Genomic DNA, 22,721 nt, shown 5'->3' with positions numbered 1-22,721 from the left:
CCGTTTCAGGGGCGAAGCTGATGAGAGGCGGTGGGCACCGAGTGCCCTGCGGGGACTGCGGCAGACATGGGACAGACACGTGCATCTCCAGGACAGCTGGACAAGTGCTCGGAGGGCCGCTGAGCCCGTGCTCCGGCGGCACGTGGGGCTGCGGGGCCCCTGCTCCAGAGACGCCCTCTCTGCTGGGGAGGGACGGAGCCACTGCACTCGTCAGAGCTTAATCCAGTTCCTGAAGCCAGGTGCAGGTGGTGGTGCTATTCTGGTCTTGCTGTTTGTTGTTGGGGGGCAGTTTCACCCTCGCAGGAGACATGGGACAGACACGTGCATCTCCAGGACAGCTGGACAAGTGCACGGAGGGCCGCTGAGCCCGTGCTCCTGAGCCACCTGTCGGCGGCACGTGGGGCTGCGGGGCCCCTGCTCCAGAGACGCCCTCTCTGCTGGGGAGGGATGGAGCCACTGCACTCGTCAGAGCTTAATCCAGTTCCTGAAGCCAGGTGCAGGTGGTGGTGCTATTCTGGTCTTGCTGTTTGTTGTTGGGGGGCAGTTTCACCCTCGCAGGCCTCAGATTCGCGAAGTCCACCCTAACCAGAGATCCAGGGCGACCTGCCCACTTGGGGTGCCCTCAGGATGTGGGAAGCCCAGCACACACTCAAGGTTCTAAGACTCGCAGAGAGCAAACCAACCTTGGTGTGTGTCCCGAGGATGAGTGGCCACAGAAGCCCTCACTTCTGTCACACCACGCCCCAGAGAGCAGTGTGAGGGAATGCCACCACCTTCCCCTAAATAAAATCACTTCCTTGGTGAGACAGGAATTTCCTGCCGCTCGCTGGCTTGCTGTGAGACTCACAATACAGCTTTAATCATTCCTGTGAATAAATTGCTCATTTTTGTTTGTTCAGAACATTGCCATCCCTTCACTATATACTGCACCAAAAAGAAAACAGCAAAATTCACCCACACCCCACCCACCTGCCCCATTACTATTATTTTATTATTTACAGTATTGGTGACAGGACTCATCCACTGCTCTCTGAGGGACACGGCTCAAGCTCCAACAGAGAGGCTGGGAAGTGTCTGGGAATGAGAAGCAGGCTTGGACGTTAATCAGCAAGGAGCAGAACATGGCAAACTTCCGGCCTCCGGGGGAGGAAGCAAGGCTGTCCCTGCTGTCACATGTGGCAGTCATGAAGGTGCCACTGGGGCTGAACTTCCCCTGGATGTGAGAGTGTGAAATGCCAGGTGCTGCGACCCCTCGATGTGTGCATGTCACTGTAATGTGTTGAGGGAGCCCTAGGAGGGGCCTGGTGTGTCCCTTGCCCTATCCAAGGCAGACATCACTAATCGATCACAGCACCCGCCATGCTCAGCTTGCGGAGCACATTCTGGGGTTAAAGGCAGCTGCTACCAAGAAGCTGCACCAGGCTGAGGGTGGGGATGTTTTTGCCACATTTTACATTGAGCAATGTGCTGAGATCACTCCAAGTGAGGAGGCTGATACTGGTGTGTGGGGGTCACAGACTGTGTGGGTTACATGAAGAGTCCAGAGCTCCCCCAAAGCCAGTGCTGTCAGGGTTTGCTAACAGGTAGCTGGACACTCTCGGTCCATATAAAACTTCATGAGGACCAAGGCTATGAGTTGCTCAATGTTCTCTCTGCAAGGCCTACACAAGGGCCTAGAATATAGTAGATGCTTAATAAATACCCATGGGCTCTAAAGCAACAGCTACTTTGCTTTCTCCAAAACTGGCTCTATTAGTTAAGAATTCCCTTAAAAGGGTCTCATCTATCAGGCTGCTAATCCTGGTGAAAAAAACTGCTACATTCAGTGCTCTCTGAAGGGGGGAAAAAAAAAATCACATTTCTTTAGTGCAGGGGGTGTTCAGGTCGACTGAAACTGGTTTGGAATTCATCCCCCAGGAAGGCGCTTTCCAAGCATGAGAGCAACCTATTTCCTTCCAGCAGAGTCTCGAGAAGGGTGGCATCTGTGCAGGTCACCAGGACCGTACCACTGATGCAAGAGGTTGGCACGGAGATGAACACCAGGCCCCAAGAAGCTGCAGCAAAGCAGGAACCATAGATTTCTTCCGGGAGGTCACCAGCATGCTGCTTCCGCAGAAAGAAATCTATACGGAGACCGTGTTTAAATAACTATAAATAATATTCATTAGACTTCGTGGGATTCACCAGGACACAGGAAAGCAGACAGAAAGCCCGACACGGACACCCCATCCCGTCCTCATTTTTAAATAATTCTCACCATGCTGCTCGCAGCATCTTCCCCCAAAGAAATATTAATTTACAAAATAACCCAATATCCATAGAATTCTTTTGACAAATAAAAAAACTCTTAAATTAAAAAGCACGACTTCCGCCCCCCCCCCGCCCCTGCCCGCCCCGCCCTTCATTCCAGTTTCAGGTAGCTGGGCACTGAGTAATTGAACATTAAAAAATCGAGTTTGTAGACTTCGTAGAGCTGCGTCTGGTGCTCGGAGCTGATGTTCTGGAAGAACTCCGTGGTCATCTCGTCAGTAGTTCGCGTGGACTTGGCGTAGGTGGGGAACTTCAGGGAGCCGCTCACGCCCGCCAGCTGCAGGACGTAATTGGAGTCCTCCTCCAGCGTCTCGTACTTGCCCACAAGGTCGTAGCGGATGTGGCACGGGTGGCACAGGGAGTAGACCGTCTGCCAGTGCTCGTTGAAGGGCTCCTCGCGCTGCGTGTGCGGGTCGATGAGGTAGGCCACGAACTCCTCGAACTTGACGTCGTGGCCCTTGCGCAGCGCCTCCTGCGTGGCGTTCTTGCGCTGGCGCCGGATGATCTTGGTGCCGTAGCGCTTGTGGAAGGACGTGTTGTACTTCTGCGTGAACTTGTTGCGGTAGGCCGACACCAGCCGCTCGAAGGGCTCGCGCACGAACAGGAACTTCATGTAGCTCTTCAAGCGGTGGTTGATCTCGGGGATGCTGTACTGGTTGAGGGTCTTCAGGTTGGCCGAGACGTGCGCCTCGCTGGCCGGGATCTCCATGGGGTCGCTGTACTTGCCGCGCCCCGTCAGCACCATCATGAGCCGCTTCCAGTTGGTGCAGGCCACCTTGGGGACGTAGCAGTAGATGAGCTCGTGGTCCTCGTCCACCACCAGGTGCTTCAGGTCGCTGGGCGTCAGCCCCCGCCGCTTGCGGCTCGCGGCGCTGCTGGCCCGGCAGGTGTCGCTCACCTGGTCCCGCCGCATCTGGTGCAGGACGGCGGTGTTGGACAGCTCCAGCTGCAGGGGCACAGAGGGGCGAGGGTCAGTGCTGGGGAGGCGCGCGCCCCTCGGAACCCGACTTTCTCCCCAGAGGCCTCACACCGCCATCCGCATCCGCCCTCCCGCACCTCGGCCCGCTCCGCGGCCACCTTGGTCTCTGGAACCTGCACGGAGCGGTGACCTCACCGTGGCCTCAGTGCCCCACCCGTGCTGTGAGGGTCTTTTAAAGGAAAGGAACAGATGTGAACTGGGGTGAAAGTCGTGGAGAAACTAGAGGTGCCGGGGCTGCGCCGTCCTGGTTCCCTTCCTGCACAAGAACACGGTCCCATCCCTGTACCCACCGTCATGGTTCAGATCGAAAGGGGCCCCTGGAGGCTCGTGCGTTCAGAGCGGGGCTTTTGAAAGGTGACGGGATCATGGGGTGCTACTCATCTGGGGGCTCATCCGCCACGGCTTTCCAGCCTGACGCACTGGCAGGAGGTGGGGCTGGGGTGGAGCCCTCACTCCCGCTCCTCCCTGCCTTCCCTCTGCTTCCTGGGCGCCAAGGGTCAAGCCGCTTTCCTCCACCAGGCCCTTCCTCCAAGCCATGGACCGCGGACTGCCGCTTTCTTTAACTCACACTTCCTCCCAGCCGCGGGAAGGCTGACCACGCGGCCGTCTTCTGGCGTTCTCACGGTCTGCCAACACTCTGCTTTTCCAGCCTCACCCTCACCCCTTCATTATAAAGGCTCTGGGGAAACCAATCATTCACTCTTCCCTTCGTGGGTGGGGGGACCCTCCCCTCTCCACCTCTTCAGGTACAAGGTGAGGACCCTTCAGGGCCACACACTTTCCTGCGGCCGAGTAGAAGAATGGAGCCTTCCCCTGAAGGGCACCGCCCACCACATCACCTGGAGCAACTGCCCTACCTGGAGGCCACTGGTCCACAAGGACTCAGGAGCCACAGCCACCCGCACAGCCGGACGGGTGGCCTTGGGGTGTAGGACGGCTAACGGGGGACCCAGGAAGCTCCCCCTGTGCCCGGCCTGCACAAGCATGGGGCACCGCACCGGGGGCCCACAGGAGCTGGCACCGCAGGATTCCCAGCAACACTGCGCCCTGCATCAGAGCTCTGTGCCCATCTCACTCGTGGCCCCTGGGATGACAGCAGTGTGAGGGTGCAGCAGTGACCAGGGCAGCAACAGAAGATGTGAGCACCGGCCCTGGAGCCCACCGTCTGATGTCCCCGTGGTCTCCTCGGCACTGCCGCGTGGACAGACTCGCAGTGCAGAGCGATGCTTCACAGGTCTCCGTGGGACAGGAGGCACCTCTCACTCCTTAGCCTCACACAGGGTTGGTGGCGGAGGAGGGAGCTGCTGGTCCCCCCACACCTGCACCCCTCTGCAGTGTGGGTCTCCCTAGCCCCTCAGTGTGGGCCACGTCTGGCTCACCAGCAGTGGTGGAAAAAGCAGCGACCACCAAAGTCTGTGGCCAGCGTGAAGCCCACATCCCCACCCTTCCTCCCCTGTTCTGCCCCCCGAGGCAGGGGGCCATGGAAAAGCCCCAGCTGCTGCCAGCCACACAGGGACCGCAGCTCCGGGCACAGTCCCAGGGGAGATGGCCCGCCAGCCACCCACAGCACCCCACACAGTGGCTTGTGGCTGCTTTGTGCCACTGAGTTTTGGGGTGGTCTGTGACCTAGCAGTAGAGAGGAGGGGCAGGCGGCCGGGCTCCAGAGAACCAGGGCACCGTGCACAGGCCGAGTGCCTCTAACCCAAAATGCTCTAAAATCAAACATTTCTGAGCTGCAACTTGACATTGCAGGTGGAAAATTCCACACCTGACCTGACGTGGGCGGTCACTGTCCAGCCACAAACTGGAAACGCTGCATGAAATGCCCTTCAGCTGTGGACAGGTGTGCAGCAAACGTGAACGACTGGAGTCCCATCCCAGGACAGCTCCTGACATACACGCAAATGCTCCAAAATCCCACCCGCAAAATCCTGAATCCCAAACACTCCTGGTTCTAAGCGATGCGGATAAGGAGTGTCCACCTTTGCACCTTGAGATTCTGCTTGGTAAAACTGGTTGGCCTGGGAGAATTTCCCAAACTGAGAATACCTGGCAAATGACAGACTTGGCTACCCACAGGCCGACACCACCGAGGTGAGCTTGTCCTCCCGTGGCGACAGCGAGGGGCTGGCGTGTGCAGAGACCCACGTGCGGGTCCCGCAGCCTCAGTTTCCAGAATGGCCTGGCCGGGAAGACCCTGCAGCCAGCCTCCCTTCCGGCCTCCCTCCCTGGCCCTGTCCGCCTGCTAGGAAGGAGCAGCTCTGACACCGGGCGGGGCCTGGAGCCTGGGTGTCAGGCGGTGGCCATGCGCTCTGATCTGAGTCACAGAGGCTCTGCCTGCCGAGGGTAGCGCTTGGGCCCTGGGTGAGATCGGGCCACAGAGGCAGCACCCGGTGGTCCAGGGCCCTGCAGTGCCACTGTCGCTGTCCAAGGATTGGGGCACTGTGCGCACACAGAGGCAAGGCCAGCGCTGAGCCTTCCGCGCCCTCACGTCGCCCCGTGTCCCACAGTGGCTGTGCTCCCTGTGCCAGATGCTAGGTGCTTATGTCGGCAACTCACTTCCTGCAAGCAGTAACCCAGGTGTAGACACAGCTGGCCCAACTTCCACAAGCAGGGAGCTGTCGGACCTGCCCACGCTGAGTCACCACACCCAAGGGGCCTCAGCAACCCACTGTGCCATGGGAAACAGGCCCAGATGGGGGGCTTCTGTGACGGCAGAGGCAGGACTGGCGCCAGGCCTCACGCATTTGAGATCTCGCCGGCAAATTTGAACACCGTGAAGCAAAGGGGCCCGCTTTCCAGAGCTCAAGCTCCAGGGCCTGCACAAGGACGCACACAGCAGCTGCTCAATAAGCCTTGTTCAGAGAATGCACGGATGAGTTAAGAGTGTGGGAGGAAGGAGGGGAGCCCTCCTGATGTAGCAGTGGTCACAGGCAGCAGAAAGCTCTTGGCGAGCGCCACGCAGACTGACCAGAGTCCCTGAAACTCCATGCTCACCCAGACGCCCGATGGCGGCCTTCGTCGGAAAGGGGTCTGTGCAGAGGCCGCTAGTTACCGTGAGGTCCTGCTGGGCTGGGGGGCCCTGCACCCAGAGATGGTGTCCTGGTAAGAAGAGAAAGCAGGGCCACAAGGAGACACGCTGTCGCCAAGCACTCCGCAACCACAGGAGAGAGAAAAGGCCAGGAGTCTCCGGACACATTCTGCCAGCACCGTAGGTCTGCTGCGGTCGGCCCTTGCCACTGGATTAATACTTACTTCAAGCAGAAGAACTATCCCGCACAGTCCCTGGCTCTACAGCAGACCTACGTCACCTGAGGGGAGAGTCCGGGCTTCTCGGGTTTCTAAGCCACACCACTGAGAGAGCAGGAAAGAGCCGCCCAGGGGAAGCCACGGACAGCAATGCAATCGGCCGCCAGGCGATCCTGAGGCTGGCGCGCCTGAACTTGCGAGGAACAGGGACCTCAGCTTCCTTTCGCTCCCAGCTTTTTCAGTCTGGGACTCTTCTGGACACCTGAGTCCCAGGAAGGTGCCGGTGTCATGTAATACTGCAGCCAGGCCACTCAGGCAGGAGCCGGAAACAACAGCCCCCGGCATCCTCTGCTCACTTGCAGAAGCAGAAAAGCTGACTGGAAAACCCCTGACCTCTGGGATGTGGCATCTGGGCTTCTCTTCAGTTCTCTTCGCTCTTCCATGGCAGTGCAGGAGGATCCTGGTGTGTCTGCCAGTGCTAACATCTGGGCTTCTCTCTCTTCAGTTCTCTTCGCTCTTCCATGGCAGTGCAGGAGGATCCTGGTGTGTCTGCCAGTGCTGGTCTTGAACTTGTGATCTTCCTGCCTCAGCCTCCCGAGTAGGTGGGATGACAGGTGTGGACCACAACACCCAGCTGAAGCGTTCAGTTTTAAAAAGACAAACTAATTTATTTTCTTAAATTTTATTTAGAAATAATTTCAGAGTAGTGTTGACTGAATAATTACAAGTATAACAAAAATGTTTCTAACACAATTTCGACGGCACACAGAAGCACTCGGCTCGCTCCTGGGCCCACAGGTGCTGCCAGGACCCCAAGCACCCCTGCAGGCTCCTGGGATCGCTTCCTGCAGGGCCCAGCGCCCCACGCAAACACCTTGCCTTTTACTTCCTTTCCCATAGGCACATTCTGAGGTGGGGGATTCCACAGAGGTATGGGGGGGCACGCTAATGCCGCGGCCGGGGACCACACATTGAGAACCAGAGCCTGCCCGCAGGGCAATGACTGTGATCTAGGACCTTCACCACTTCACAGCTCGCTTAATTACAGAACACAAGCGGCTCTCTGCCATCTGCCGCGGGGGCGGGGAGCGCCCCACGGCCTCCTCTGAGGTCAGGGCGGAATGGGGCTCCACTATGCCCTGGCCTTCTACTTTGGACATATTTAAAGGCAACAATCATCAGTTTTAAGTACCAAATTCAAAGATTGTTTGAAAAAGTCTTTAAAATCTTACTAGGTTGCATCTCAAAAGGGAGAGCTGGTTTCCTGTCGATTTAAACATCATCTGTGACGTCGCCAATCTGCCGGGACACAGGCCCCACCTGGAAGGAATCCCAAAGGGCTGGCAGAGGTGGAGCAGACGCCTGAGGGCCTGGGTTGTCGCCTTCTGCTTCTGACAGCTGCCTCCCTCCAGCCCCGCTCGTTTCTCCACTGGGAAATCCAAATATAAACTCCCAGTATTTCCACTGCCCTGATCACCCGGGATCTCAGAGGTGCAGGCCAGGCGGAGAACACGATGAGCTGATTTGCTCCATTACCTTCCTCCCTCCCGCCCTTTCTTGGTGGTGCCAGGAACTGAACCCAGGGCCTTTGCACTGGGCTACATCCCAACCTTTTAAAAACATTTTGCACTGGGCCTTGGGAAGGGGCTGCCCAGGATGAACTTGAACTTGCAGTCCCCGGGCTTCGGCTCTCAGTTCCAAAACTCACGAAAACGGTCGGTCACAAGGACTCGCAGCAAGACGGTGGGACGCACTTCTGCTGGTACCATTCACTCCGAACAGCCATGGCCCTCCCTACCTCTACAAGGTGGGTATCAGAATTCCCAACTTACGGTGAGGAAACTGAGGCACGGAAGGACTGAGGGCTGGGTTTGCTCTGAGACGCTGACCTGTGTGGCCTCCTGGGGTCTGTGGACCCCAGCAGCTTCCCATCTGCAAGGCAGCCTGGGTCCCCCCGCCCCAGCCCTGCCATCGCTGCTCTGGCTGTGGCCCGCTCCCCCGGGACCCTGTGGCCACCCAGGGTGGGACCCTGGCTTCAGGGCTCCACAGCTGAGGCCTGCGCTGGACAGGAGCCCACGTGTGGTCCTGGAGCTCTTGTGAGTTCTCCTTCTGGAGCCCCATGGCCCCCGGCCCAGCCGCCCTGCTCAGCTAAAGGTCCCTGCAGGCAGCTGCAGAGGAGAAAGCAGGTGCGATCCAAAATGTCGGTCACTGGCGTGGTTACCAGGACAACGCAGGACCCGGCTGTCCCCACCCTTTCCTGCTTCCGACGCCCTCCTAGCAGCTGACCACAGCGGACCCCCTGTACTCTGCAAGCTCACTTGGAGGGCAAGGACCTGGTCCACCCAAGCTCATCCCAGCCCGGGGAAGGCCCTGCACTCGCTGGCTCACACAGCTGGTGTGGAGGACGCTCGGCTCTGCCCGGTGAAGGAGCAAATGAACGTGGGTGAGACGAACGGTGGGGACGGGGGATCCTCGGTCACAGGGAGCTGCATGGCTTTCTGCTGCCTGCACCTGCAGCCCCACCGATCTTCCAGTGGGGGTCCTGGCCCGTGGCCTGCAGCGGGCACTTGGCTCGGGGCGACCACAGCAGCCTGCGATGCGGAGGGCCCTGCACAGCCCAGTCTGTGAGGCCGGAAACAGGAGGAGGGGACGCCAGCTCTGCCGGGGGCCGAGGGCCGAGGGCCGCCGGGGCTCCCTTCCAGGGCCAGCTGCAGCTGGGGCCCATTCACATCTCCGCCGCGGCCGGGGCAGCAGTGAGGGAACGGGGCAGCCGCCAAGCAGGCTGCGTCCCCTGAATGTGGCCGGAACAAGGACAATGGCGTGGTCGGGCTTCCTGGGAATGGCGGGGTGCGCACTGCACCCCCACGCAGGGCCACGGAAGTCGCTGCTGGCAGGGGACAGGGAGGTGGGCTGGCCGGCCGGGCCCAGAGAGGGGACAGCTGTGGCCTCCCGGGGTGGGGGTCGTGGGGAGCCGGCGTCTCCCTCCCTTCCAGTCCGCACTGTGCAGGGTCGCGCCAGCACGCTCTTCTTTGCCTGTGTCACCCCGGCCTCCCAGGCCTTGGTGACCCCATCTGTAAAGGGGGACAGGGGCTGAACGTGTTCCCAGGCAGCTGGAGGGCGGGGAGCCCAGGGAAAGCACCGAGCATGGCTGGGCACATGGGGGCACTGCCTCACGGCAACAGGACAGATTCGGGGGCGGGGTGCGCACCCCATCCCTCTGCCTCCTCCTGCTAACAGCGCTCTGATCTGAAGCTCACAGTCAGCGGCACCTGGTGCACTGAGACAGCCGGACTGGGGGGCCCGGCAGGCTGGGTCCCTGCTCCTTCCTGGCCCCAAGTGTCCACCAGGCCCATCCAGGGCTTTCAAAGTGCTGCTGGCTGGGGCATCGCTTTGACAGGCGCACACCTGTCACCTGGCCAGCGGCGATTCGGCAGCTCGGGACAGAGGGAGGAGGAGATAGATGGTGACGCCGAGAGGCACTCTGGCCTGGCAGCTGCGGGCACAGTGGAACCTGGGAGCAGTCCCAGGGCACCAGGGCCAGCGTCACGTGTGTGGTGCACCGCAACACATGCGTGGGGCTTCCGAGTAGCTCAACCACGGGCTGGAGACGCCGGGAGGTGACTCACTCCTTGACGGGGCTGTGGCTTCAGCAGCTCCCTCTCCCCACGCTCCACAAGGCCTCAAAGGCGCCTCTACACCTTCCTGTCCCACACAGACCCGCACCCTGCCCCACCCGTCTCGGAGGGGAAGACGGGGTTAGGGTCCCTGAGACTCCTGCCGGCTCTGAGAGCACTGCTGTGACACGCAGGCCACGATCCGTGGACATTCTGTGGCCAGTGCGTGATCTCCGTTACTCAAGTCGGGCCGAGGGAGAGGCCCGGGCTGGAGGGCTGCTAATTCCTCAGGAAGGGAAGCAGGAGCCAAGAAAAGGCTCACAATCTGCTTTTTTAAAGGACAGTGGTCCTGCTTGGACCAGCGGAAGAAATGAATCTGTTTCAGGACATCATCGTTACAGCTCAGTCCTGCCCGATCCCATGAAGTGCAGGCTGCCTGGAAACAGAGTTGAAGCCATACTGCACCCTGGCACGGCCTGTGGCTGCCCACAAGACCCTCCCAGCCTCAGTTTCCCCATCTGTAGAGCAAGACTCACAGACTGCTATGGAAAGGGGCCTGGACTGTGCGGAGTGCCATGTTGAAGGGGACGGCGGTCACAGCTCGCCACAGGCCTAGCACGCTGGGGGGCCTGGGAGACCGGCCCAGGGGAGTCACTGTGTCTTCTAGGAATCTGGGCCAGTGAGCGACGCAAGAAGGCTCTGCACACCCACCTCCCTACTGCACTGGGCCACCGGTCCTTTTCTTCCTCTCTTCCCTCGGGTGCAAGCTGGGAAGTGACAGGTCGGGGACTCCTAGGCTCCGGCTGGCAGTGCCAGTCACCACGAGCTCGGGATTGGCTAACCTGCCCAGCTGGCTGCCACCACCAGCCCTGGTGTCACCCCCAGGAAGGACATGCACCCCGCGGATGGAGAACGAAGGTGCAGAGTGACAGGTGCGGGCTGGCAGCAGGGACCGGATCTGTCCTCAGTGGCTGCGACAGGAGGCTGGACCTGGGCTCCAGGTCTCGCACCTGCAGCGGGGAGCCCTGGGGCTTCCTCCAAAGCTGCTGCTTCCTCACCTGCAAAGTGGGCCTCACGGCGCCAGCCTCAGAGGCCTGTGCGGGTCACTTGGAGGCAGGGAGGGTGCCGAAGCGCTGGTCCGGCTCTGGGGGAGCAGGCGATCTTCCACAGACAGCCCCCGGAGAGCCCAGAGGAATGCGCTGGACAGGAAGGGGACGGGGGCAGGTCTGTGGGGAGAACTTGGCAGCTGTCCCCGAGCCTAGGGGAGGGAGTGTGGCCACACCTCCGCTCAGTGAGGAGCCTGGCAGACAGTCACCCGGCTGGCGGGCTGTGGGCAAGGTCGTGGGGGGAGGTCTTTCATGCCAAGCGCGTTTTCAGGAACAAGGCAAGGCAGGAGGTGGAAAATCAAGGGAGATCAGGGCCCGCCTGCATCCTGGGGACAGCAACTTTGCAAGTGAATCTACTTCCTGGTGTCACCAAGCCTCCTGAGGGCGGGGAACAATGGCGGCTTGTGAGGGGACCCAGAGGAGAGGAACTGGTTTCTCTTCCCCTGCTCAGCGAGCTGCGAGCCAACTGCAGGGGACTCTATTCTGTTTTCTGCTGAAAAACATAAAAGATACTCCAAAAAGAAGCAAGAAGTCCTGTGACTACCAGGCTCAGGAGGAGGTCGAGGGCGAACAGAACGATCTAGAATATTCTAGGTAAGGGTTACACAGGAACAAGTCTGTGACGCCAACAAGTCCTACTGACCTGAAAGGCCCGGAGCATCATTAGTCCCACTGGAGTAGGACAGATGAGAGCATGCAGCTGCTGGGACCGTCACAGGGACAGGGACAGACCATCCCTGGGCCTCTGCCTGTTACTCAAGACAAGCTTGATTTGCGCTTTCTTGGTGGGCAGCTGGGGACTAAAAGCCACCTTTGCAAAACAGTGACTCTTGGTTCGGTCCTCCCGGAGCCCGGTGGGTGACATAAAGCAGAGGAAAGTGACATTTCTGCCTCCTTCATCACCTCACAGCTGTGGGTACAGCGCGTCACTTGGGGGGCCGTCACCTGTGGCTGAGCACCCCAGGGACACAACCTGCTCCTCTTCGAGACTGAGGACTCGAGGACGAGGCTGGCACGGGCACATTCACCTCCCTTCCGGTGGGGCCGGCGGTCCCCAGACCGTACCCTCAGCCCGAGGTCCCTGTGGGTTCCAGCAGGGCCTCTGCACATCTCAGACTGCCCCAAGCAGATGCAGTCACCATGCGGAGACCCCACTGTCCCCTCCAGGGTAAGGATAACTGTGAGAACGAGCCAGGCCCTGCCCGCCCAGTGACTCCACGGGAGCTGAAACTTCCCTTTGTGCTGGTCTCACTCTCTGACTGCCCAGTCCGTTAGCCGTGCTTCTCCGGTGGATCCTGAAATGCCTTTCTGCATCAGTGTGTGAGGAAAGCGTCCGGGCCGAGCAGAGGACCCATCTCCTTCCTGCAGGTCCCCATCAGTGACCTGACTACCCCAGGGCAGCAGCGAGACCAGTTCCTCCCCGGCTGTCTGCAGCCACCCTGACCCGCAGACTCTGACATGAGCTTCCCCAAGCTGCTGTCTCCCTGGCGGGGGCAGCCAGGACCTCTGGTGAGGGGCGAGCCCTAGGGGTGTCCTGGAGTGGCACCCCCAGGAGAGACGCCCGACTCAGAACAAGACACTTCCCTTCACTCACGCAGAGGTGGGACAGCCACGAAGACGCGTCTAAATGTAGTAGAGATTCTCTGTGAGTTTGAGACCAGCCTGGGCTACCTGAGTTCCAGGTGAGTCTCAACTACGTAGCCAGACCCTGTCTCAAAAAACAAAGAAACAAACAAAAAACCAAAAATAAAATTAAAAAAAGCTTGGCATGGTGGCACACACCTATAATCCCAGCACTCAGGAGGCTGAGGCAGGAAGATCACTGTGAGTTCGAGACCAGCCTGAGCTACATAATGAGTTCCAAGTCAGTCCCAACTACATAGTGATGCCAGGGATTTAGCTCAGTGGTTCTGCCACCTGCCTTGCAAGCACAAGGACCCGAGTTTGATCCCCAGTACCCCCCCCAAAAAAAACAAAAAAAAAAAAAACAAAAAAAACAAAAAAAGGTCAACTAAATAGTGAGACCCTGTCTCAAAAATAAATAAATAAAAAATAAAAATAAACGTAGTAGAGATGGGCCATGTTGCTGACCAAGATCCCCGTGCCTTCCCAAAAGAGTTAAATCACAGTGACCGATATAGCAGCATAATTCATAATGCCCAAATCTTAGACAGGGTTTCTACATTCATCCACAGATGAACTGATAGAGAAAATGTATTTATACACCACAAGGGAGTACTACCCTGCCACGGAAAAGATAAACATGCCATCAGTAGGAAAAGGAACGCACCTTGAGACCATGTTATGTGCAATAAATCAGACACACACAACAGTATCTCACGCTTTCTCTTATATGAGAAACCCAAAATATAAATAAGATAAAGAGTGAAATAAAAGACAGATAATAGGAAACAGGCAGCCAGAATAAGACATGGATGGGGTATAAAAAGAATTCAGACACAATGGGATCATTAGGTACTGCAAAAACGGACAATTAAGGAAACAGGCACGACAGGTCTCGTGTCTGTAAGTGGCGGGGGTCACGTCTGTCCATCATGCCCGGTGGGGACATGGAGCATGGCCACAGCGCTAGGCCTTCGTTTCCGTGGGCACCGGCAGCTCAGAACTGCCTGCCTGCCCAAGGACCGCCCGAGCCCTCACAGCGTCCTCATCCCCAGATGCCATGGCAGGGGCCTGGCCACTCACTGCCCACCCTGCCGCCTGGACACAGCTGGGCCCCCACAAACCCGGCTGCCCAGTGGGGGCCAGGTGCCTTCTCTGGGCTTCATGGGACCCTTGGGGGACCCAGGGACAAAGCTGGCTGCTGTGGGGCTGTGTGACCTGTTCACACTGTGTCTCCCTGGGCGGGAGGGTGGGAGCCCCCGGAGGACGCGCACCCACGGGCAAGAGGGACCCGCGCCAGCGAGAGGGGCGCTGGTCCACAGGGACATTCAGGAAATGTGCCTGCTGGGGTTTCTGTTCATGGAGCCACACAGCCAAGGCCCCGGGAAGACATCAGGATGCAGCCCTCCCCTTGGGCCTGGCTCCCTGCATGACTATGATGGTGTCTAGCTGTGCTCATCCGTGTGTGTGCATGCGTGTGTGAGAAAATCCCGGTCCCCTCTGCAGGGGACGTTGTTCGTGTTTTCCGGATAACAGAAGACAAAGGATCTTTTCCTCAGGCCTGCAGCAGGCCCGGGATGCAAGGACTGTGCCCTTGCTTTCTGGCCTCGGAGGAAGGGCTCAGGCTGCTCCCTTTGCAGGCCCTTACAGCTCAGGTTCAGCCTCTGACCACACCGGGAACACGTGCAGTCTGTCCCTCTGAGTAACTTTCTTCCTTTCTCTCTCTCTTTTTTTTTTTTTTTTTTTTTGTTGCTTTGTGTTTTTTGAGGCAAGGTCTCACTTTGTAGTTCAGGCTGCCCCTGAACTCCCTGTGTAGCCCAGGACGGCCTCAAACTTCCAGTGATCCTCCTGCCTCAGCCTCCGGAGTGCTGGGGTCACAGGTGTGCACTACCACACCCGACCTGCATTGTTATTTCTGAAAATAAGACAGACTCTTCTCAGCGACATGCACTGAGTTTTCACTCTGTTCTATTTTGTAAAGCGGGGCGGTGGATGTTGTCTGCTGTCACAATGTCTGACAGGACGGACTCAGTACTTCAGAAATGTGACTCGGTGGTTCTGCTTCAGCTCCCCAGGAAGGGATTGAACCTGCTACCATGACAACAAGCGTGGGGTTGTCACCCCAGGGCAGGGAAATCTGTGATGAAAACCTGGCCAGCACTGAACCCCATAATTCAGCGCCTTCTCCATCCTCAGAGTTCACCATGCACTGTAACATAACTTTTGCAGCCTGAAGTACAACAAAACAAGAATGAAGCTGGGGATTTAGCTCAGTGGATCCACAGCCTGCCTCTCAAGTGCAAGGACCTGAGTTGGATCCTCGGTATCAAAAAAAAGAAAGAAAGAAAGAAAAAAAAAGAAAACAAGAATGAAATGCTGGGCATGGTGGTGCACAGCTGCAATCCCCATACTTGGGAGGCTGAGGCAGGAGGATCGCTGTGAGTTTGAGGCCAGCCTGGTCTATATCAGGAGGCCCTGTCTTGAAAAACAGAAACAAACAAGCTAGAATGAGTTCCTTTCTCCTTCTCAGTTCCATGGATAAAAGCTTCGCTCTTCCCTCTCAGTCAGCAACCTGCCCCACCTTAAGTCAAATCTTCGTCTCTTTGCTAAAGGAAGCGCCCTGGCTTCTCCCTGGCTTCCCTGACTGGGCCTAGTGCCATCCAGTGTATGCCCCAGGGGCCAGTGAGTGACAGGGTGGGGACGTGAGACAAGGGAGGGCTCACGTCCAACAGCGCTGACAGGAGAGGAGGCTTTCCGCACACTTCTCGGAGGGCCTGAGCCTGAAAGCGGCTACCTTATTTATTTCTGGAATATTCCACAGCATATTTTTGAACCACAGCTGTGTGTAACTCAAACAGCCACAAGTGAAATAAGAATAAGGGAAGACTCACTACGTTGTGCTTGGGAAACAAGTTTTCCACCCTCTTGACAAAAGAGTCGAACACAGGGCCTTTGCACTGAGCTACACAACAGCTCCTTTTAGTTTTTACTTTGAAACTGCGTCTCATGCAGTTGCTAAATTGCCCAGAGAAGGGGCCTGCACTTTCGATCCTCCTGCTTCAGCCTCCCAGAGTGCTGGGATCACCGGTTCACGCCCTCACAGCTGGGCTTGGTACCTTCATTCTAAAGGAGACAGTGAACCACACACCCCACGGCACTGAGGACAGTTCCAGGCAGTAGTGACAAGGTCCAGGAAGGAGGTCAGGCTGCTTGGGAGGACCTCTGAGGAGGTGACATTCGAACTCAGCTCTGGAGGAAGACCTGGTGAGGGAGCCCGGAGGAGGAGGGGCACCTCCTGCGTTCAGGGCGGCAGAGGCCTCTGTGCAGACCTTGGCAGCCCCTGCCCTCCTCTCCCTTTGGGCCACACCTCACCCCAGGCCTCTGCATTAGAGTGGTCCAGGCCCTTCTCTTCCTAGCTGAGACTCCTGTGTGGCTTGGTGAGTCCTCACCTGAAGTCCACCGCCCGCAGGGGCAGCCTGTCCTGGGGGGGCCATGGCTGCTGTGCGGGACACCATGCCTGCAGGATGCAGAGAGGCTTGGGCCCTTGGTCCCCAGCGCCAGGTCCCTCACGCTGCCCAGCCTGCCCAGTGCTCGCTCTACCCCGAGGGTCTGTTTACTGCCAGGTCCCACTCGTCCATAGTGTCAGCTCCCCAGGTGGGGAGGTGGCTTTAATTCCTGCCTGGTACACAGTTGGTGCCCAATAAATGTGTAATAGTTCCCCAAGGTGCATGAGGTGGTCCTCGAGCCCAGTGTAAAGACAGGACTGGGGGGCCCCGTCCGGCAGGGGGCGCCACCCACAGCCCTTGGCAAAAGCGGGTGTCTGCATTCTAGGGCTTCCTGGGGCTTCAGAATGATCTGCACAATTTTCTTTTTTGGTCATTTTTAATCCATTCTATTTTTATCTTTAACTGATTTTTCCCTAGGGTATGACTGTTTTATTGCCCCCATTGTACTAGAATTCAGCTGGAAGAATAAAACATTTACTGCTGATCTTTTTTTTTTTTTTTTTTTTAACTGATTTTTCCCTAGGGTATGACTTTTTTTTTGCCCCCATTGTACTAGAATTCAGCTGGAAAAAAAAAAAATTTTCTGCTGATTTTTTTTTTTTTTTTTTTTTTAATGCACGGGTAGTATTTGAATAAAGCCAGTGTTTTCCATGTTAAAGAAAAAGTTTAGTCTGGTATTTCTGGAGTTGAGTCATGAATTTCAGGCAGCGGGACAGAAGCTGAGGGACTTGTGGGCAGAGCTGGGGCAAGAAGGGACAGCAGGGAGCGCCGGGCGTCCTAGCTCGGGGACCGGAGCTGGGTCCCAGGCGTCTGCCTGTCACTCAGCAGGCCAGGCAGGACGTCATTTCTTGCCCGACTGCGGAAGCCCCCACGGTAACTGTCATACAAGGGCACGACCAAGACCTCGTGCCCCACCGCTGAGAGCCAAGGGAAGGGAAGCAGAGGACTCCAGGTACTCGGTTTCCATGAGAGGGGAAAGGGTGGCCCAGGGAATGAAAGGGGAGCCAGGCACTGCCCTCATCCTCACCCTCTCCCTGTCCCCAACAGACGCCTCGTGACTGACTCTGAAATTCTCCACGCAGAAGCAACACATTCTCAGCCTCAGCCTCGCACAAGGGCAGGCCATGGGGGGAGGGGCGGAAGCACTGCTTGCAGCCACACCCAGAAGTAAACAGAAACAGGTACGACTGAGTTCGTAACTCATGTAACCCAGCATACCCAGAGCATTGCCTCAACACGGTACAATCAGCACCTGACAGACCTGAGTAAGGAGCTACTTTGCTCTTCTGAGGGGGCCCCATGTCTCTGAAGTCTGGCGTGGGTTCTACACTGAGCACACATTTCTACAACACTGGCTACATTTCAAGGGTCCAGTAATTACGAGTGCCTCGGTGGCTGCCACACAGGGTAGCACAGATCCAATATGGAGGCAAATCTCACACAGACAGCTTCTTCCATGTACAGATTCCCAGCCCTGCTTCCCCCCAGAGTTGGTTCATAGGTCCTAGGGTGAAGTCCAAGAATTTTGAATGGTCTGTTGAAATAATCACTCTGCAGTTCAAGCTGGACTTGAACTCACTGTGTAGCCAAGGCGGCCCTCAAATTCAAGAAAATCCTCCTGCCTCAGCCTCCCAAGTGCCAGGATTGCAGGCATGTGTCACCACACCTGGCTTTGGAAATGTATATTTTAAGTGGTGTCTCCAGGGCACTCTGAAACCAGGGTCATTATGGAATTAATAAGCTGAGAAAATGTAGCCCAGTCCTTCATTGTGCTTAATAGAGACTGGCCAGACAGCCAGGGGGGATGTTTCTCCAACAGTATCGATTAGCAGAAGCTGGACCTTAATTAGCCAGGTCTAAACTGAAGGCAGTATTTAATCACCTTCAGAAGAGCTTCCAAGCAGTGTTTCCTTTAGAGAACAGATAAGAATTCCTGGTTAAAAACAACGAATATTCACTGGTACACCTCTGCTAGGCTCTTGAAAAGCCAATTTCTTTTCCTAAGGTTAAACAGACTTCCGTGTCTCCAGTGCTAATCTGCTCAACAGAAAGGCTTCCAGGCCCGGGGTGGGGGCTCTGCCCGTGAGGACCTGGAAGGGTGAGAAGGGGCAGAGACAGGGACGGAAGGGCACTGTCACCAAGTGTGGGAGCGCCGTGGACAGGAGGCGGACACCCCAGGCGGAGAGACGGAGCTGATGCTGGAGGAACGGGCACAGCCGGGCGGGCTGTCCCCACCGGGGGCACACAGAAGGCTCGGTCGGGCGGTGAGGCAGGCCCTGGGAGTGCGATGAGCCGGGGACATGGAAGGCAGGGCCGCTGGGATGCAGGACACCTGTGCAGGTGACAGAGGGCAGCCGGACCCCGACACCTGCGACACCGGTGGGAGAGACTTGTCCGAGTCACTTTCTCGGAGCTGGGGGACCCAGTGTGACGCCTCAGCTGAAAGGAGCAGAGGTTTACTTTGGCCCTCACTTGGTAGAGGTTTCCGCCCACCTCTGGCCGGCTCCAGGGCAGCAGTGGCGTGGTGGGGGGCCTGGTGGAGGAGAGGTACTCACCTCACGGCGGACAGGAAGCAGGCGGGGATGGCGGGAGGGAGATGCGAGGCTTGGGGGTCCAGACAGGGGAACAGACCCGGCACGCTCGGAGTGCCACAGTCTGGCTGTCTGCTTCTCCCACAGTCCCCTGGACATCCCCGTGCAGCAGGGCTGCCCTCGGGAGGTGACGGGGCATCAGGTCCCCACGTCTCCCTGGGCAGGGATCAGTGCAGCTCCTGGAGGTTTTCTGGCTTCTGGCTTCCACATGAGCTCTTCACACACTCCCGCCTCTTTCCTTTCTAAAGTATCCAGAAAGCAGAGAGTCCAGACTCACTGGGAACTGCTGGGGGAGCCGCCCACACCGGGCTGAGGCTGAAAAGCGACTTCACTGCAGGAGAGGCTGAAAGGCCACAGGGCAGGAGGAAAAGGGGCTCCCGCGGCCAGAATCCGAGCCTTGGCGGACTGTCTAGCTCCTCGTTTTGATTTTTGATTTTTTAACTTTTCCATTCTGATGGGAAGAAGACCTGTGCGTCGGAATTCCCCAGAGAAACAGCCACCGCCCTGTGCACTCGCGCACGCAGACATCTGCACACACGTAAGGCGTGTACGGAGCAGGTCCGTTACGTGGGTCACGTTGGGACACCCAGAAATATCCTGGCGCCAACCACCCAGGCACCCTCAAGCCGGCCCACGGCGACACGCGCTCCTGAGGAGGGGAGGGAAGCACCCCGGGAGGTGAGCGTGCACCTGAGTGCTCCGAGGGGAACAGGAAGCGACCTGACTTCCCACCCCTGGGGAGAGGGCAGGAGAGCCACGGGCTGCGCCCAATACACGCTGAGCAGAGCGCAGAAATCGAAGAACAGCGCACTGGGCGGCCGCCTGTGTCTTCCCCAGGACCGGCCAGGGTGGCTGCAGAGGGGGACCCGGCCCAGTGCTGCTGGCAGGCGATGAGCCAGGAAGCGGCTGTGCCTCCCACCCCTGAGAAACAACCGAGATTAACAACACCAGCAAATCCAGAGGCGGACTCAACCTGCGAGACGGGACGGGGAGGACCTCGGGACAGCGGGAGCCGCGAGGCCCCGCAGACACCCACCGCAGTCCTTCCTGTCCCCACACAATGGAAAGACACTGACTGTCACCTTCTTTACGGGCCCTGTGCTACGTTAATGAAATGGGATCCGGCTGGCTCCGTCTCCTTCTCAGTCCGTGCTCCATCGACTGCCTGGGGCTGGGGCTACGCAGCGATGATTTTATTTCCAAGTCTCTGCCTTGGCCGCGGGAGTTGGAGCCTGAAGGAGCCCTGCTCACCGCTTGCTGCTGGGCAGATGAGAAATACAGCGGACCGCATCTCACAAAACCCGCCCATCTGAGTGCAGCCAGCCCAGTTCTGACCTTGGGGCTTTCAGTAAGATTATACACTGGCATTTCGTGCAAGAGCTGTAGGCGGAAAGGGAGAACAGGGGAGAGGACAGGGGAGAGGCCTGGGGACGGAACGATGGGTGGGCTCTTCCCAGAGCGGAGCTGGGCCGACCTCAAGGGCCTCTGCCTCTCGCACACCAGGCCCGGCGCCTCTAATTTAGGGCAGGAGCCCAGTCTGGCCTGGGGAACTGAGGTAAGGAAACAGCCAACATAATGTTGGGCCGGCACAGAGAAGGAGCAAGGAGTTGTGGCTACTACGTTGCTTTTTTTTCTTGTTTGAGACAGGATCTTGCTATGCAGGTTAGGGTGGCCTCTAACTCACAAAGTACCCAAGGCTGGCTTTGAATTCATGGTGATCCTCCTGCCTCAGCCTCCTGGGTGCTGCACTACCAATACCTACACGAAAGCCTACACTTTTACAAACAGCTTTGTGTCTATGGGGTGTGTGTGTGTATTTTTTGGCAGTGCTGGGCAACGAACTCAGGGTTTGTCTGCACAAGGTTTCCAATGAACAACTGCTCACCCACGGTTACAGCCGCCCGAGACAGTCAGAGGAAGGACACCCTGGAAAACAGAACAACCGGACGGGCAGCCGGGAGCTGCCCTGTGCTGTCACGGGCTAGGTGCAGGGCAAACATGGGGACCCCAGTTCTCAATCACTTGAATAAGCACACCTTTGTGCCCTGACATTGTGGGAAGGGACACACACCAACAGAGCCACGCTGTCCCTGCATGCAGGTGTGAACAGTCGCCTGCCCCAGCAACCAGCCCCCCCACCCCGTGTGACTGCAGGGCCACCCTGCAAGCCCCAGGCTGCGCCTAGAGGGTCTCCCCAGGAACCGCTGCTGCTGGAGCCTCAAACTGCTCAGGAAGTTTGAACTTCTGAACTGGAAGCTCTGAGCTGCTTTCACCCCAATTCACACCCGGCCTCCAGCTTCTGGCAGGGACTCTGGGCCAGGCTTCCTCTGCAGGAAGGGGCTGTCCCAGCCTCTACTTACTGAGTGGCCAGAGGGTGGAGAGAGAAAACAAGAGCAGAGCACTTAGCTAAGCGTGTGGGGCAGTGGGCTCTCGGGGCGGATGGCTGTGCTGCCCAGGCTTGTCAGAACTCAGTCACCCACCACTGGCTTGACCTCCCAAAGAGAAGGCAGATGCAAATCACCTGGATGCTCAACAAATGGCCCAGAAGTGCCAGTGGTGCCCTGTGTGTGTCCTGCCGATTTCCAAGGCACTTCTGGAACCTTAGGCCCTGTCCCCAGAGCTCCACCGCCTGGCAAAGCCACGAAGGTCTCTGCACTGACTGCAGTGTGTGGCGACGGCAGGGGGAGGACCTTGTGCCCTGGAAATTGGGATCCACATGAATTGCAAAACAACAGAGATCCATGAAGCAGATTCCAAACATCCTAACGTTTTCCTTAAAACAGAACAGGCCAGGTGCGGTGTCATGTGCCTGTAATCCCAAGCAGTGTGGGAGGCTGAGGCAGGAGGATCACCAGTTCCAGCCCAGCCTGGGCCCCTTAACAAGATCCTGTCTCAAATCAAAAAATAAAATGTAAAAAGGGGCCAGGAATATAGCTGTTTGAAGGCCCTGGGTTCAGCCCCCAATACTGGAAAAAATTTAATCATCACGTAATAAATCATAGCTTCATTTTTCTCAATAAAAGGCAACTAAGTAACATGAGACAAATATATGTATTAAAGTCATAAAATAAGTTTGAGTTTCTTATACTAAACAATCTAATTTGCTTATATATAAATATCAAGGGATAGAAAAGCAAAGTTTCAAGCCAGACTGAATAAAAAATGAGCAGTAACGTCACACCTCAGCGCTCTCAGAAGGCTATATATTAAGTTTTTTAAAGGCCTTACACCTCATGCTTCTGGAGCAATAAGACAAATGAGTTTTTGCAGATTTATTTCAGCATAAATTAACACTAACCATCTGGATGAATAAGATAACCAAATAGCCATAAAATCTTGGCAACCTGCAATGGAAGAAAAATTGCTTGGGAGCGAGAGGGAGAAAATCCATGGCAAGCTCACTGGCAGAGCTCCAAAGTGATCACAGGTTTACTGAGATTCTGACTGAAGCTCGCACTTTAACCGTAATATATCTCAGTGTGCAAGAGCGCAGGCAGTCCTGGAGGGAAGAGGTTATGAAGATCGTAACCCTGTAACTGAGAGCACCACGGCTGAACAAGGGCATCTGGCTTTGATTTTGAGCTTTGCCACAGCCCTTGGGGCTAGGAAGGGTCAGAGTTTATCGTTCCTCGTCAAGACGACAGAACTGGAGTCAGAGAGGCTGAGCACCTCTGCCGTCCAAGACTAGTGCCCCGTCCACCGTTCACTCCTCACCCACGCCCCCATCCGCCCACCCACCCACC

General features: G+C 57.2%; 1 protein-coding gene across 1 annotated transcript in view; it reads right to left on the bottom strand.

The window, feature by feature from the left end:
- Positions 1–305: 305 nt before the first annotated feature.
- Positions 306–22,721, bottom strand: part of Chst11 (carbohydrate sulfotransferase 11) — a 63,275-nt gene continuing 40,859 nt past the window's right edge. Inside the window, exon 2 of the mRNA XM_033763871.1 lies at positions 306–3,256. Coding sequence (XP_033619762.1) covers positions 2,402–3,256 — 855 coding nt within the window. The 3' untranslated portion in view covers positions 306–2,401. The remainder of the gene's footprint in view (positions 3,257–22,721) is intronic.

Source organism: Fukomys damarensis, unplaced genomic scaffold (assembly GCF_012274545.1).
Source record: "Fukomys damarensis isolate Sample0158 unplaced genomic scaffold, DMR_v1.0_HiC HiC_scaffold_15, whole genome shotgun sequence".
NCBI lineage: Eukaryota > Metazoa > Chordata > Mammalia > Rodentia > Bathyergidae > Fukomys > Fukomys damarensis.
The sequence above is the reverse complement of the archived record's forward strand: the minus strand, read 5'-3'. Positions and strand labels throughout refer to the sequence as shown.